This window comes from Ixodes scapularis, unplaced genomic scaffold (assembly GCF_016920785.2).
Source record: "Ixodes scapularis isolate PalLabHiFi unplaced genomic scaffold, ASM1692078v2 PGA_scaffold5__190_contigs__length_132052651, whole genome shotgun sequence".
Lineage (NCBI taxonomy): Eukaryota > Metazoa > Arthropoda > Arachnida > Ixodida > Ixodidae > Ixodes > Ixodes scapularis.
Window position 1 is genome coordinate 131,074,931 of NW_024609880.1, and position 17,148 is coordinate 131,092,078.

A 17,148-nucleotide genomic window follows, 5' to 3' on the forward strand; every position below is an offset into this window, starting at 1 on the left:
CGTGATCGGATCTCGGCGAACAGCGGCGCGGCGGCACGTGGAAAACAGACGCGCAACTCTGGCTCCCGTAGGGAGCCTGTACAGGGTCTCTACCCCCTTTCATAAGTGCGCGCCATCTTGTGGCGATGCGAGCATTCGTTGTGAAGTTGACTGAGCTCGTGTCGAAAACGAGCGGATCCAATCCAAACGGATCCAATCACACGGGGTCAAGAAATGGCGACCGCCATTGTTGCCTGATGGGATTTCGCAAAGGGTCTGCTGAGACGGCATTGCTGGGTGAACAAAAAATGCGTCCCAACTTCCTCTGAGGCGTTTACTTTTTTTATTTTGTTTTCGCGCTTAAAGGGTTTTAACTTTTTGGATTCGAACCTCTACTTATCTGTACTCGGGGAAAAATTTCTCTGGCATTTCCGAAGAAGCGGAGACCGCGCGAGCACAAGTGTGGTCGGCGCTCAATGTGTGCGAGCGCACGGGTACCCAGAGCTTGGGCTTCATTGCCAAGAAAAGTTGTCTTCAAATAAAGACGTTAAAAAAAGAATATATATATATATATATATATATATATATATATATATATATATATTTCTGGTCGGTTTTATTTGTAGTGTTCGTGCGTATGGCGCTTGATTTTCTCGCTTTCCGAAGCGACGAACATGCGAGTGCGGGGGCTGAGGCGATCGCACGCAAGGCTGAGGACTCGTCAATATTGGAACGGTGTAGGCTGTCTTTTAGAGACGATTGCGAGCAGGGCATCCGGCCACCGCCGTTCACCCGCAGGCTTCGCAAGCTGGTGCCCATGGGGCACCAGTCGGGGGCGCTAAGCCTGCTATTCTCTATATTTCCGGATCAAGCTACAAACCTTTTATGGTATTCTTAGAAGATTACTACAAAATTAGCTCCTAAAAAAAAAAAAGAAAAATTCCGCGTTGCGCAGATTATTGTCGAATACACAAATTAGTCACAGTTTCTTTTCAGCCATGCTAGGAGGCTTGCCAAGTAGCGCATGAGTGGCAGTTATGAAGATAACTCTGACAACAAGAATGAAATCGGCGAATGCGTATCTATGTCTTCCCTAGGAATGAATTAGCTTCCACCTGAAATAGAGCCCAACTCACGCTGCCAGAACTGCTGATCGCCTAAAAAAAAAAAAAAGGCATCCGTCTGCTTTAGGATTAGATTCCAAGACCTCTGCAAGAATACCGCAGCTCTTTACAAACTGAGCTAACGGGGAGCTGGCTGTCACTAGTGCGAGCAGATACAAACAGTTGACAGCGGTCTGGATGATAAGCAACGCAAGAGTGAGAACATTCGTAAACTCTTTCACGTAATTATAATTTTTTATTTATTGTATTTATACATCTCACGATTGCGATCAAATCTCTCGTTTGTTCGTTAACTAGATATCAATTATGTCGAAATATATTTTGCCTTCCTACCTCGCTGTGGTCTTAAATAAACGAAGGCAATTAGGAAAGCTGTATAGTGTCACAATTTGGGGAGGATTTGTAGGGAATAAAGTAATTTGCGTGCATTGGAGGAGACCAGATTACACGAAGTGCGTGCAGATCACACATCCTTGTTTCCTGGTAGGTACGATTAAAACTTCAGCTTGGGCGAGTTGGTTGAACGTGTCACCGACCTCGCAGAGCACAAATAGAACACACACGCCAGTATTCAGGACAAAACAGAACAGTGTGTGCGCTATTTATGCGCTGTGAGGTCGGTAACAGGTACGATTACATTTTCGTAATCAGTTTGAATGTGTTTACCCTCAACAGCACATGCATCGTGAAATGCCGTTAATTAGTTGCGCATCACGATTCCGAGATGGGCCGGACTAAAAAGAAGAGTTCTCTAACATAGCGGAAGGTCAATCGCCGACAGGCTGGCTTGACTTGGGCTGCATCTTTTACGCTCGGATCTACACACTAACGAGAGGTTGGGTAAGGGAATGAATGAAAGAGGTTCTCCTACGGAGTCGTGGCAGGCTACTTCATGCTCGTTTACTTTAACGTCCACGTTAACTGCGTGTGCGTGCTTCCTTCTTTTTTGTGGCTCACTGCTCCTTCCGTAGTCTCAGGCTTTTATTTGCGTTTAGAACACCTCGCTTTCGCACTCGCTCATTTTCAGTCAGCGCTTACACTATCGAAAATGGGAACAAGTCTTATATGACTACTTCCAATAAACATCCCACAACTTATACAAATCACATCGATGATATAATTCTTGTACCATCTTATGATATGCTCTCATATCTTTATTGAACAGGTCCTATTATACACGGGGTGCTTCTGTTTAAGCTGAACAGATTTGTACATTTGTTTTAAAAGATTCGTGAAAGCTACACTACTGCGGTTTGTGCGGGTGAGTTATATGGCCAGGGAGACGTAGCACAAGGGTCTAATCGTAACGACCAGTCGACTAATTAACTAAAACATTATAATTACCGTTTTAATTATTGAAAATAAACGTACGGTTCTAATTAGAAACTAGCTGAGCGTCATGGAAATCCACTAAATCTGTGTCAGTATTAGAAAAACTTGGACGAGAGATGACGCGCGGTAGAGCGCTCAAGTCCCCATTCGTGCAGCAGGAGCGAACACCTAGCTGTGCGAAGACCCGCCCGCCCGGCTTTTTCCGTCTCTTGTCATCCGCGGTTTCTGAGCCCAGCCTCGTCCCTGTTGAAACAGAGGTGACTTTAGCGCAAAGTATGTCGAAAAATTCCGGATTTAGTGGTTTTCAGTGACGCTCAGCAAGTTTCTAATTAGAAGCACATGTCTATTTTCACTCATTAAAAAGTTAAGGGACAAATTTTAGTGAATGATTCGAATTATCGTGACGATTAGCCCCCCATATATTCTCCAGCTCTCTTTCCCTTCCCCTGACTTTAATGCAAAACATTCAATAATCACTCTCTCCTCTCTTCGTTTTATATATGTAAATATGCAGAGAGAGAGAGAGAGAAAAAAAATAGAGAGAGTTTTTTTTCTTTCTTTTAGTAAGGTATTTGATATTTGCGTCGACAACCCTCTTTGGCATGGAAGGCTCTGCAACTAATTATTTGAAGTATCGAGGGCTTACCTCCCGAAGAAAGCAAGCTTACAGCTGTTACCTCAGCTAAGCGCAGGGGCGTGTCCTCTGAACTGGCCGCAGAGCACCCGCTTTCTGGCCACTTGGGTCTCGTACAGCCTCGGTGACCCTCGGCCACACGGCCACTTCGTGGACGTCGAAGTGTCAGCGTCGCCCCTGCCCTTACAAAAACAATTTCAGGCAGTCTATAGAGATCCTTTCCATATTTTACGACTCTCAACTTTCTACCCGGTCACGTGGTATCGACAATTTTCACTAGACTTTCTACAGGCTTTCTTTCAACCGATGTGTATAGAGTACAGACGATAGAGATGCTATGGAATATATATCACCACGTCTCAACAGGATTTCTGTCACCATAAATTTAGCAAATTTCTGTAGACTAGTACCGATGGAATAATCAGGTGTAGTGCGGAGAAGCGACATTACACCCTTGCGGAAGCTACTTTTCACCATTACACCCTTCCTTGCGGAAGCTACTTTTTACAGCAGTGTCAAATAATTATCGCTTCTTGCGACGCTTTATAGTTGGAGATGAGTTCACCAACCCTTATAAAGCACAATTCGTAATTATGCGCGAAAAAAAAGAACCTTTCTCGTAATCTTTTCTTCTTATGGAATGGTCCTCGTTCGATTGATTCTCTTTCAAGCGTAAGGTATACAAAGCAGTGGAACAGTGAGCACTACTCAACTACTGGTGTTATGAGTGCTCCGTGGCGCGCGTATTTGTGATGTCTGCTTATCTGCACACTTCAAGTTTTTCCACCGATGTATCGTGACAAACCTAAAATGAATACTTTTGTATGACGAAATTTCGTAGAAAGTGGATAAACATTTTTGTAAGTGTACGGTCATCCCTCCGGAGCCATCCGTGAGCCGTCCCCTATGTCCGGCTCCCGTCGACCCAGACAAGCGTCGTCGGTGTCGTGCGTGCTCTGCCGACACCACGTAGACTGCAAGGCCGCCCCCCCAAACGTCATCACTAGTGAACCCCCGCAGCGCCGCCTAGCTCGCGTCAGCATCGCCGCCAACGCGTCTCGTAGCGTCTCACAACAAGGAAGAATGCATAGCAGACGGCGACGCCAAGATATAGACACGCCTGTCCCTTTGTGGCGTCTCTCGTCGAGCTCCCGCGTGTCTTGGGGCGGCGAGCCACTAACGATGACGTCATGCGCGGGCCTTGTCTTCTGCGTGATATTGGCTCTGCCCCGCGGGGCTCCGACATTTTTATAACCCAAATCGGAGGCTCGCCGAAGCCGCCCGCGGCACAATCCGAACAATGATCTTGCCCGGGAACCACGGGGGCACCGTAATTAAACGGACGAGGGTTTCCGAGGCCGCAGCTCGGAATTAGGCGGCTGCAGCGGTTATCCGCCCGGGGGACTGGTCAAGGATCGCGTCAAATTGCCGGGCAGAGGCAGATGGCCCGGAGGACAGCGGCTCGATCCGCCAGGCCGATGCGCCGTGGCCCGGGGCGGCCGGCTCTCCGGTCGGGCATGCCCTTCCATCTTCGCTCCTTAATGGGATCGGCGTCGCAGGGACCGGGAGGCCACTCTGGAAGCCCAGGGTAGCCAACGCCGAGGACTTGCTCTAAATGGAAGAGGGCGTAGGTGGCAGAATTACGGTGGTTAAGCGATCAACGAGGGAGGAACGGCGAGCTGGTGAACCTTCATCGGGAAGATGGAGCCGAGGCGGAGCGCAGAAGTGGGAGGGAACGCTCAACCCGGACTCGGGGTTTTCCTTCGGGATGAATCTCGTGGTAGAGGAACAGGGGCTTCCATTCACTACGCTGAGAGAAGGCCGAAGTATATCAGCAGATATGCTTTGTTTGTCACTGTTGTACTCAACAATATATGGCTCACGTCTAAACAGGAAATGCACTAATTCAGAAAGGCAAAAAAAAAAAAGTTGAAGACGCTTTTTAAATAATGTAATGTTGAAAGGTCGTGTACTCTGGGAATAGTACGGTAAAGGGCCGATACGCTTCGAAGGAAAAATTAATAGTAATGTCGGATGGCGTGGATTTTCAGTTTTTAGGTGGACATTCGGCCTCTCGTTGGTACGTACGTTGAACTCTTATGAGTGTAAGTAATAAAAAAAAACATAAAAAGCGCGGATAGCGTTCGAGGAACGTGTGATTTGTCCTTGATGCTAACTTTTCGTTCGTACTTTCTGTGTCTGGTACCACGCACGAATAGGCCCACACCGAATGGGGGTCTCCCCCATCTGGTTCCTTTGTGTATCGAACTTGAAAGAAACCACAAATACCAGAACACTAAATTTATCCGAGTCGCAAATTGAATCCAAGTTTTCATTTACTTTTTTTTTTTTTTTAATTGGAACCTTCGAATTACCCACGCTACTATCTTCATATTTTCGCGATTGAGCGGAAAGCTTATACACAGTTTTCAGATATGGTTTCTAGTTTTTGATTCGAGTTCTCTCTGAACCCGTTGCACCCTGGTCACTATTTTGCTCCGGTGGAGTCTGAGCTCTGTTCGACGCGAAGCTCGGCGACGGCATGGTTGCGATTACGCGACAACGCGACAACGCTACGTAAACTTCTCCATATCAAACCCGTAACAGCAGCGGCCCTTCTTTGTTCGAAGTGACGATTATCTTGCCCTAAAAAGCGTGTCAACGTCTCAAGCACTTACTTGATAAAAATAAGAAAATATGGGACAATGCGATGCCTTGGCCCAAGAAGCTCCAGTCACGGAGAATGCGTAACAATTTATCTCCGGTAAATAATCTTTCTAAGCCCGCTGCAGCGTTTGTTCTCATTCCGAATTCGACGAGAAGCCTAATTGATTGTTCGGAAAATTAGTTTGCTCCCCTCACCCTTTGTAGGCAAACCTAGTTTAACGTATTTAATTCCGCGGCGGTTTCAGCCACTTCGAGATAGCCGGCTGGACTCGCACGATGGAAGTGCTGCATTATGCATGAGGCTCCGCGGCTCATTTGTTCCTTCGCTGTTATCCGATCTTCGGCCGGGCCACACCGAGCCTTTCCGCTCAAATATCTCGAGTCTGATTCGCCGAGCCACGCTGTCGTATATCAACGTGCAAGTGGCTTTGACGTGAGGGTGGCCATAAAAGTTCGGACACACTGCAGAGCCTTTGGGAGAAAGCGAAACGCGTTTGTTTCTCGGACCGCGCGCACTTTAAAGAAAAATATTATAGTTGTTCTCAGATCACGCTGAGGGCGACTAAGAGCTCGAAAACACGGCGAAAGTGAGCCGGACGTTTCTCTCGTTCCTTCTGCCTGTCCAGACACACGGCGTGCGTTATGTGTTCCGACACACGGGTTTGAACAGATCGTTCGGCATGTCAGAAAGTATTCGTCTGGCATCCGGTTTGGGCTGCTTCCCGAGCCGCGGTAATTTATTGTGATGGGACCAGAGGGTTGAACCGAAATGTTTATCGGTTCCGCTCGGGTTCGGGTTCACAGCTCTCGGTTCAGTTCCGGTTCAGTTTCGGGAAGCAAAAATAGCGATTCGAACCGGTTTGATCCGCTAAATAGCGAATGTATTTTCCGAGTTGTTTTGGCAATATGGACTATTTCACCCGTGAAACTTGTAACTATATAGCTTTTTATCATTCGTACACTACACTTTTATTTTCAGGTACCAAAAACAAGAAATTGCGTTAATTTCGATGAAACGGGAAAAGAAAAGCTAGATTAACATACAGAACGTCGCGTTTATTCGATTCAATTTTTATTATCAAGTCATACAAAATAAAGAGCTGGACCAGAAAAGCAGCTTTCTGCTTTTCCGGTCCAGCTCCGACCAAATGGAATACATGTGATACGATATACGACTCAACGTTCCTTTGTGTAACTCAGTCGCACATATTTCACCTGAATGTGACGTAAACGAAGAATCATGCAGAAATGAGAGATCAAGATTGTTCAATCTAATGTATACACACCTTCTTACTCAGGTCGAGTCTGGCCTAAAATAGCACGTACCGAAGTGAACATTTTCGACAAAGCTTGGCGTTTGAGATTTGTTCTGGACAAGATGCCGGTCAATTCAATTTGCAAATCAGCGTCATCCTCGCTCATTGGTGATTTGTTTGTTAAATATAACGAAGCAGTGTTTTGGTACTCTACGCGTCGTTGCAGCTACTTGTTTGGTCCCTTTCTGACCGTCTGCGTGCGCGATCGTCATAGTTCCGCCACGCGTAACCCTGTGTACACTTTTTTTTTTTTTCCTAGCCCGCAATTACATAAAACAGGCAAAAACAGCCTTCTACATGTCTGAGAAGTTCAATATATGTCAGGAACGCATAGTTACTTAAATCAGCTTCAAAATTATAAAATTGTTTAAGGCTCTCTGAAAACGCCAGAAAATTATTTGCAGATCACATTTCAAATAATTCGGAGGTTTATTTACTTATGGTGTATATTTTTAAGGCGATCGGCCCTTTCTTTATGCTGTGAAATCTTCAGTCAGTAATTAAATATATTTTTATTGCGATCAATAAATTTGACTGTATGAGGTTCCCATGACCGCTTGAGACCGACACGGGAGGACGATGCTCGAAAATACGCCATATGTTGAGTCTGCGGAAACGTGTTTTTTTGTTCGCTCTTTAGTAGTGTGAAATACCGGGTCGGGGGCTATGCCGAAAAGGACTGTGGGCTCACATTATAGATATAAAGAAAAATACATGAAATGTGCACAAAGAGAGATAATGAAAGGTAGTGTTCTAAATAATCTCTCGCACAATGCCTCTATACAGAAAGAAATACAAAGAGATGCATGAAATCATACACCTAATTTTACATTAATAGCGCGAAGGACAGAGAATATATTTCTAATTTAAATCACATTTGTACATTGGCTTGCACGAGCTCGAAACTTCGCAGAATACCGTCTCGGAAGGCTAACGTTATATCCGGTTTTACGTGTATGCTTGTTTTGGGCCCTCACTATAAAACTGTGTGCTTTATCAGTCATGTGCGCTCTGAACCTTTATTAGGCTGCCGTATATCATCGCGAAACTGATATGTGCAGTATATACTGCACAACTTTACAATTGGGGCATCTACTTTTGCGATAATCCGTGCACCCTTATGGCGCATTCACACTGGAAGCGGATCCGCGATCGCAAAGCGGTTGCGAACGCGGCTGTATAAAGATCCAGTGCAATTGCACGCGTACTTGATGTCATCGAGTGCGCGTGCAATTGTACTGGATCTTTATACAGCCGCGTTCGCCACCGCTTTGAGAACGCGGATCCGCTTCCAGTGTGAATGAGCGGTGAATGAGTCTGGAGCCAATGCCGCAAGAGCGAGGGCTCGAGGCCGCTGCTTTGAAGCGCTCTTCCGCAGAGCGAGCACTCGCACTCGAAATGCATGTCTCAAAGCCAGTAGCGCGGGCTGGCTCGCGCTTGTAGCTTCGGCTGCAATCTCAGCTTAAGGGTGAACAGAGTATAGTGTTGCGAACATGGCATTTCACTCGAACACTGGACTCTTTAGCATGGTTTTCATGTGGCGTCATCGCACTATATTCATGTGGTCATTGCGATTTGCTCTTGCTCAGAACGTGAAAACAGGGGGTGCAAAAATCAAGCTGCAGAAGGTTTGCGCTCTGTGCTAGTCATGTATTCGAGAGACACATTATTCTCGTTTGGTGCAGCGTCCTGAGAAACGGGGCCAGTGTCTGGTACCACGAAAACGCTCTTTCTGGCAGGAGTGTTCTTGAAAACAAAGTAGTTTGCAGGACAACGCTTTTTTATCTTTGACGAAAATGCGGAGTGGAGGAACCTTTACAACACAGTGTGTCTTGAACACCCCCCCCCCCCCCCCTCCCTCCAGCTTTTCTTTCTTCGATGCTCCTCCAGAGAATTTGCAACTCCAATGCTCCATAGGTGGCGGGGCGGTAGTTCCAAGATGGCGGAAGAGACGGGGATAGATTATCCAGGGTTTTCCGTGCGCCTGTTTTCTGACGCTGGTCAGTGTGCTAAAAATGACTTATTTGTCTGCAAACGCGAAGTGGCTAGGGCAGGACCATATTACAGGTGACGGAGATGTTGATACCCGTTAGCAAAACGAGCAGGCTGATATTTAAAAGTTGCAGGAACCTCGACTTGCGAAGCTTTGTGGTGGGCGAGCGCGTTTTACGCACCGGCTACGTTACTGTTTGTGGCAGAATATTTTCTAGGGTGATGAAAATATCGTGTTTTCGCTTTGCCTGTCCATTAGTGCTCTAAAATGTGAGCAGCGCACGGTGGCCGTCAAGCTTCAGAAGAGCAGCGTTCAAAGTATTGACGCCTTCGTGTCACAGGCTCGCAACTCGATGCTGACCGTCTCGGTTTTAGTGTATTGCAACACGTGATCAAACTGCTCTATGGTTATTGATAGGACGTTTGTTACCGCAGGCTTCCGTGCGGTGTAGCATTACAACCGGAGGCTTGCACTGCGCCTTTGGAGCACAATTCTCAGCGCGTGCCAGGAGCCTTGCTGTGCTCACGGTAGCCAACTGTAGCCTGCGGTAACGGTATGTTAAAACTGCCTATTACCATAATCGGCGTGTTTAGGGGTTTTATTTATTGCTCTACCAGAAATGCATGTTTTAATATACCGTACTTTCTTTTTCCTTTTTTTGTACCGTCTTATTTGCAACGTCGTGGCACATCTCGCCAAAACTGCCCGTTCTAAGCTCTCGTCACGAACGGCTGGCTGAAACAGACGCGCTTGAAATGCTTCGGGCATTTATTTATTTATTTTATAATTGCCTCAAAGCAAGTAGGCGTATTCTATCTTTTAAAAGTGCTTGGAGTAAATGGTCATGTTCCTACGGCCTTAAAACGCAAATGCATTCCCGACGTGCATTGCTCGACATATCCGTTGCGCGACCAATTTTCTCCTACTTAGGGCAAATAATAGACTTTTCATAGACCGAACGTTAGAGCTCTACATTATTAGCGGAAGCTTTTGCCGTCATGTTGAGCACAGATCGAATTGGCGGCCATGCACAAGACCAGAAATCCGCAGCGTATGTGGTATACGAAAAGTCCCTTATGAAATGAAACATCCCGGCCCCTTCGTGCAACGCTGTTGCGAGGTGGAGCACAAGAATTCGCTCACTTTTTTCGTCAAAACGGTTTCACGCATCAAGGCCGACAGTCCCCGCCACCGTTTCCGCGCCGCCGCCGCCGCTGTCGTCCCCGTTCCTCTGGTTCCCCACTCGTCCGCGGGAGGGCGAGCGGTGCGCTGGAGTTGCGAATACTTTTCTATTCCTGAGGAACTTCCTCCTTCGTTTGGGCGTGTTAATTCTACAATTATATTTGTGTCCTCTGATAATAGTAATCCTCCATTTAATTTATTTTGCGCCCAAAAACTGTGAAGTTTAAACAAAATAAAGAGGTGGTCAAAGCTTTATGGCAGAACTTGAGAACCACACTCCTGTGAGACTTAGAACGCTGCCAACGTTCGGCAGTCGCTCTGAGGCCACTAGGATCTTCCTTTTCGGGTACCCCTTTTGTTACACTCTTGTAGTTCTATTTATCGCGTGATTAACGAGTCGCATTTAATCCTTTTTAATGCTTCTATTCTTGGGGACAACTTCCTGAGAGAGTTCAGCAACAGCGAAAACATGTTTGGCTGCCTTAATGATGTGCACAGGTAAAATGGGTAGTGCAACAATTTTTGTGCTTTGAGTAAATACCGCTAAGAGCTAATCCCTGACTTGGGTAACTCGCCAAAGCACCCGTTAGTTTTTTTCTCCACTCAGTGGCAGACGCAGAAAGGATAAACAGAAGAAACAGCTTTCCCCTCCTCAACTCCCTATCAGAACAAGCGGCCGCGTGATCTGACGCTAATTATATACCGTCAGTGTTCATCACAGCCATGCGATTAGACGGTGTTAGAGTTCGGCTATTCTCATCTTTGATTGAGCACGAGCCATTACCCGAATGTTCGGCGATGCTGATTGTCATGAACCCGAGCACTCGACTCGGGCTCATGAGAATCGAGTGCGTCCCGTTGTCACGTGTCTCGCGGGGAGAAGTCGTCATACCGTGTGACGTCACGGTGTCAACAACGCTAAGAAATCGAGTGACGTTCTCAGTCTAAGTAGACCTGACGCAGTGAGTCACGCGACTACGTCATGGGGCCACGTGACGTGACATTACTTCAGAGCATATCTTGACACCATCTGTCACTTGACCACGTGACGCATGATTTATCATAGTGCCAATGCAAAAGCGCCACGAAAACCCACAATTTCTCATAGATTTCTATTCGGTATGTGACAATTTGATCACTATATAGAAATACAGTTGCCAATTTTTATTTCTCAAATATTCATTTTGTAATAAACAAAAAATGCCGTGAAGAGCTTTGAACCGGTTACCCTTATATTTTTTTTCCGGTTCAGTTCCAAGATGGCGGCGAAGATTTCGGTTCAATCCAGTTCCGGTTCGGCTCGGCTAAAAATAGCGGTTCGGTTCCGGTTTTCCGTTCGGTTCGGTTCCGGTTCGACACTCAGTGGGACAGTGTGTTTAGTTGTTCGCGCTTTTTTCTTATTAAGGATGAAATGCTTTTTAACACAACCCTCCAATTCCAATTGGGCGTCCGTCCCTCGTCCGCGCATATCCCGCTAAATTTGGCGGGGAAATGAATATTACGACACCTATACACGTATTCAGTTTCTCGTCTAAATTTAGCGGGAAAATTGATGTCACGTGACCTATGCACCAATTCAGTTTCCCCGCTAGATTTGGCGGGAAAGTGGTGTCAGGTGAAGTCAGGTGACGTCACGTGGCCTATTATCCCTGGGGAATTGACGGGACGTGACCTCTGCACCAAATAAGTTACCCGCTAAATTTAGCGGGAAAATTCACGTCTCGTGACCTAGACACCAATCCAGTTTTCCCGCTGTCTTTAGCGAGGAAAATCGACGTCACGTGGCATCCCTACCGAAAGAAACCAGTAGAACTTTTCGCTAACTGAATTACGGAGCAGAAAATCTAACTGGATTTCTTGCTGGAAATGTGAAATTCAGTTTCCAACAAGATTTCCAGTTAGATTTTCTGTTCCATAATCCAGTAAGCGAAAAGTTTTACGAGTTTTTTTTCGGTAGGGATCCTCACTAATCCCCTCACCAACCCCTTACCAATTCACTATAACGCACTTTCTGCAATATACGACTTTTAAGATGAAGGTCGTTGCCATTTTTTCAAACATATTTAACATCGTAGTGAGGTGCAAACTGTATTTGGTCGTTGAGAGTTTAAGAAATCCAGGGCGTGGCTTCGCGCTTCGTTCTTCGGAGTTGACAAATGCCGGCTGAGACGCGATGATAAAATGCTCTCGCCACGCCCGTCGGTTCTTAAGCTTTCGGAGGTCTTGGGTTCAATTAAGGGACGCAGGCCGACTCCTAGACCAGGCGCTCATTAAAGCAGTTTTCCGGATGATTGATTGGCCAGCTTCTTTTATTCTGCGCGTGTGCGCGCGCAACAATTTGGTTGTGCGGGGCCCCGGGGTGCTTCGTGGCGGTAACGGCGAATAAATCTCCCGAAAGTGATCCGCCTTCCAGCTTACAACAATCCAGAGGCAGCATCGGCGGCCGCAGCAGCTTTTCGGTGCGTCTCGAACAGGCGGGGAGCAGCTCCCGAAGGCAGGGCCGCTCGTTGCGGGGCAGCGCCCCAGTGGCAGCTGTCAAGATCTCGATCGAGGCTGCCGCAGCGAGGAAATAATTATCGCCGGCTTCAATGAAACCGCCAGGGTTCGCGTGACACTCGTAATTTAAACGTTGCTTCCTGATTAGCATAGCCCGGGACGAGCGGCAGGCTGGGGCCTGCCCGAACGATGGGCCATCCGCTACGGCATGCGAGACGTCGGCCTGGTGGACAGCGCGCGCAATTAGCGTGTCGCGCTTTCTTTGCCCAAACATTCTGGAACGAGATGGCCCAGTTGACGTTTCCGGCACGGTCCGCATCGGGGTTTCTTACGGGCCCAGAACATTGTCTCTGCTTCTTGCGCGGAGCGAGAGCAAAGCCGATCACCGCGATCTACTCGAGCATGCACGTATACGAAGACCGGAGGAATGGCCGAAACGCCATTCTACTACGTCTCACGTCGCGTTAAATCGGAGCTAGTCGGCCCACGTCAATTACGTGTCAAAAAAAAAAAAAAAGAAGAAGCTACGAAAATGTCGTGAAAAGACGATGGAACATATATAAGGGTGATCATTTTTGTCGAATCCGGGTTAAATACGGGCGAGCTGTTCATGTACAGTTGCCGGGTGAACCAGCGCAGATGTATACCAATCCTGTTTCAAGTGGCGCGCTCCGTCGACCTGTGCGGACGCCGGTCTGACTGTGTGTTGCCCGTTTGTTGCAGAGGAAGAGCCGTACTCGTCGCAGATGCACATCGAGAAGCAGCGCTACGACGGCTGGTACAACAACCTCGCCCACCAGGACTGGGGCGCTGTCGGTGAGTACGCCAGCTCTCGCTGCCATCGGGTTCAGGCACATCGAGATTTCCTAGAACCCTCAGGCAGGGCATCGGGGGAGAGACAAAAAGACGCGTTGAACAAAGAGACCAGCTTAGGCGCCCATTGGCGCGGAAGAAACGAATTGTCCTGTCCTAGAATTTTCTGTGGGCCATTGCGGCGCGCCGTCATCCACGGAGGACGAGCAAAGAGGTCGAGCCGGATTCACCGGATGCCACAGAGGGCCGATTCATGAGCAGCTCTGCGCTTGACCAGCATAGCACACCTAGAAGACCAGGCCTGCTCCTTTCCCCCCGAAACGTCATCACTAGTGAATCAACGGAGCACAGCGCCTAGCTCGGGTCGACTTCACCGCCAGCGCGTTTCGCAGCGTCTCGGAACGAGCGCGACGCGAGGACGGAAGCGTCTGTCACTTTCCGGCGTCTTCGGTCGAACTTCAGCGTATTTGGATCCACTAATGGTGTCGTCATGAGCAGACCTGGGGCCCTATGTTAGACTGCGGGACCAAGCGGGACAGCGAGTTCGGAACATCGCCCCCGTCTGCGATCGGCCAGCGCCGCGCTGCTGACCAATCACAGACGGCGGCGGCGTCCCACTCCCTGTCCCGCTTGGTCCCGTCGTGTATCGCCTTAGGGAAGGGAGCTCCTCAAGCTCATAGTTTTTTCCCCCAACCTCCTCTAAATAAAGGCTATGTGATTACCGTAGCTCTCTCGTCGATGTTTCTACTTCGAACGACTGCACGCTTAGATGAGAGAATCACGAGGCAAAGTCCATTTTTAGAATGGTGCTGCTTACCTGCCAATATTAGGGGTTTGTGGATTCTTCAAGCTGTGCTGCCGCAGATTTTCTTTCCCACAGCTCCTTCCTTAGCTGTACAAGGGGAAGATAACAACTGATTTGATTTGCTCTGCGGGGCGGTCCCTGACTTTTGGGCGGTTGGGTCCCCGAGTTGTCAGGTCCGACCGGACGTTCTGGGCGTCGGAGTGACTCGCGGGCGGCACGCGCCCCCGAGCCTCTTTAGCCGCTCAACGCGCCTCGCTTAAAGGTCGTCGGGGATGCACCCGTAATGGCGTGCAAATGGACCCTAATGGCTTCGAGCCTTTGCCGCTCGCGCCGCACATGGACAGGAAAACGCTGGGCGCATATGGAACGCCCACCGGTGAGAGCAACACCTCCGATTATCTTAAACGGGCCTCGAGTTCGTAGACTGTCCGAGGCTCGGCCAACGGAGAGCGCTGCAGCGAGCCTCGAATTGCCCGATCCTTTGGAGCGTTCGCGTCGGGGTTTGATCTTTTCCGCGACAGGATTTTACATACGTGAATGGCGGGGGCCGCGACAGAACGTGCTAAGTGTAATCGCGGACCTTTCTTGGCGGGCGTCAGAGGTTACAATGTGGGAATCGTAGGCTGCGTTCGGAAACGGAGCGTCGAGCCTCGCGGCACTTTTATTTCGTGAATTTATCTGAAACCCGCTTCCGGCTATATGAACGTGTTATGCGTGCTTAGCTTCCTTTCGAACGAAGTAGATCACAAACACTAGGTTTCTGCAGCGGTACAATTAGGCGGTGAACTTCCCTTAGCCGGATAATCGGGTCGGACGAGACTTTGTTGCCGTCTCACAGCGCAGCAACTGCGGCCATTGGCCATCCATCACGTAGGGCTTTCTAGCTCTCTCGCTTGTAACAAAAATACATAATTAAAAAAGAGTAATTCGGGTACGGCAGCGTTTGTTGGCGAAGGAGAACCAACAACGTTATACTGCGAGCAACGAACGGGCCAGGCCCCGTACATATTACGTCAATCGGACTCTCCCGCATGGTGACCAGTGAATCCCCAGGCGTGACCGAGTCGTAGCTAAGCGCACGCAGAAAGAAGCATCGCGCCAGTCCAGTCTGCCATCGCGTCTAGGCGGCGTTGGCCGCTTCAAATCCACTCCCAGATGGAAAAAAGTTGCGCATTTTCGGAGTGATGCCATCACAACGTCAGGAGAGGTAGGCCAAATCTGCCACAAACCCTGATCAATACTAGGTTGTTCTTTTTTTTTTTTTTTAGACATGGAAGGTTCCTGTTATGTGTGCACAAACACGGTCAATGCTTCTGTTGCGGAAGATATTAATACCGTGAGGAGAAAGCTTTGTTGCCTGTGTTCTTCAGGCCAGGAAGTCCTAATCTTTTTTTCGAATCGTTGTTTTTCTTGCAGAACGGAGAGTAAATGGCGAGGTAGTCACTAATGGCCCGAAGCTTGACTTTGGAATGAGCTTCCTTGCCTGAGATTATCAATGGTACATACGCTGACATATAGCGAACTTTTATACAAACATAATTTTTTTTTTTTCGTGTGAGCTTTTGTTTACGATCTACGCCAAGGTTCGAGAGCCTTCCTAAACTTATCTTATTGTCTGACTGCGCGGTGAATCCGTCGTTGTCCCAGCTGCACTTTCGCTCAGACGCAGTTCCATCGAAGTACCCGGACTGCTCAAATTACTTATCGAGTCATCACACCGCAAGAAACTGCTCAAACCGAATTTTTCCGAATATTAATTTCATTCCAATAGCGCGCTCGCAATGTCCAACAAAAATGTAAAAAAACTAAAAAATAGTAAAATACAGTCAGAAAAAAAAAAACGATCATTTCGATGGAGCTTATAAAAGTGAATGATGAAAAGAAAGCTGTCCGCTATACTAGCTCACGCGTAAAGTGGTACTGATCAGTACATGAACAAAAATATTGTTATAAGCATTTAGAACATTAGCTGTTATTTGTAAATGAAATGATGCGAAGTCAAAATCTAACTGTCGCAATAAAACGCCCAACTCACCTGCAAGAGTGACATCCGTAAAGGGCGAAAATCATGCTTAAAAATATAAACTAAGAAAATGGTAGCCAGATTAATAAAAATCGACCAAAGTGTAAACATTATTTTGATAGATTCTAGCGTGAAGCAAGCAGTATCGTAGGGCTGATTGAGTGCCAAAGCAAGTTTGCGTGGGGAATTGTCTGGCCGCCCGGTATTTTCCAGGAAACTCTGGCGCTGGACAAGCGAACTTTCCACAAACATATCCGGTTTGCCGTCTGAGAAATTTCCCCACGGGTATCCGCCCAGACCTGTCGGAGGCAATCGCCTGTCACCGCGTTACCTCCGGCGAGGCACACGTACACTCTCTGAAGCACGGGCTTCGGCTCTTATACTTATTCGTTCATTTACTTGTTTACCGATTTCCTTATTTACCTATTTATATCCATACAGCATATACCGCAGGAACCAGGAATTGGCGTCGTTGCGATACCTCAGTTTGCGAGAGCCCACTAAGACATTCATACTGCTTAATCAGATTCCTTCGCACTCTATAATTTGATTTTTAATGTTAAACGCCCGCCCAAATTTAGAAGAAATGCGCATGGCCACCTTTCTGAGAGGGAAACCCCGGGCAAACGCAGAAACATCACCGGGCGTTTCGTCACTTAGCAGGTTGCAGTTTCGCCCGTGTTGTCGGCGCAGCTGCCAATTAGTAACCCGTTTTTGCGCCTTCCCTGTCAGACACAAACAGAAGGGAGCCTACACGTGGCTTTCGCGTTGCTGAAGAGAGTGC

At 47.8% G+C, this 17,148-nt stretch overlaps 1 protein-coding gene across 1 annotated transcript in view; it reads left to right on the forward strand.

Annotated features, from left to right (window-relative positions):
• The window catches only part of LOC8031895 (dual oxidase), a 196,980-nt gene that overhangs the window by 93,238 nt on the left and 86,594 nt on the right, over positions 1 to 17,148 (forward strand). Inside the window, exon 2 of the mRNA XM_042294047.1 lies at positions 13,447 to 13,539. Within this exon, the coding sequence (XP_042149981.1) occupies positions 13,447 to 13,539 (93 nt within the window). The remainder of the gene's footprint in view (positions 1 to 13,446; positions 13,540 to 17,148) is intronic.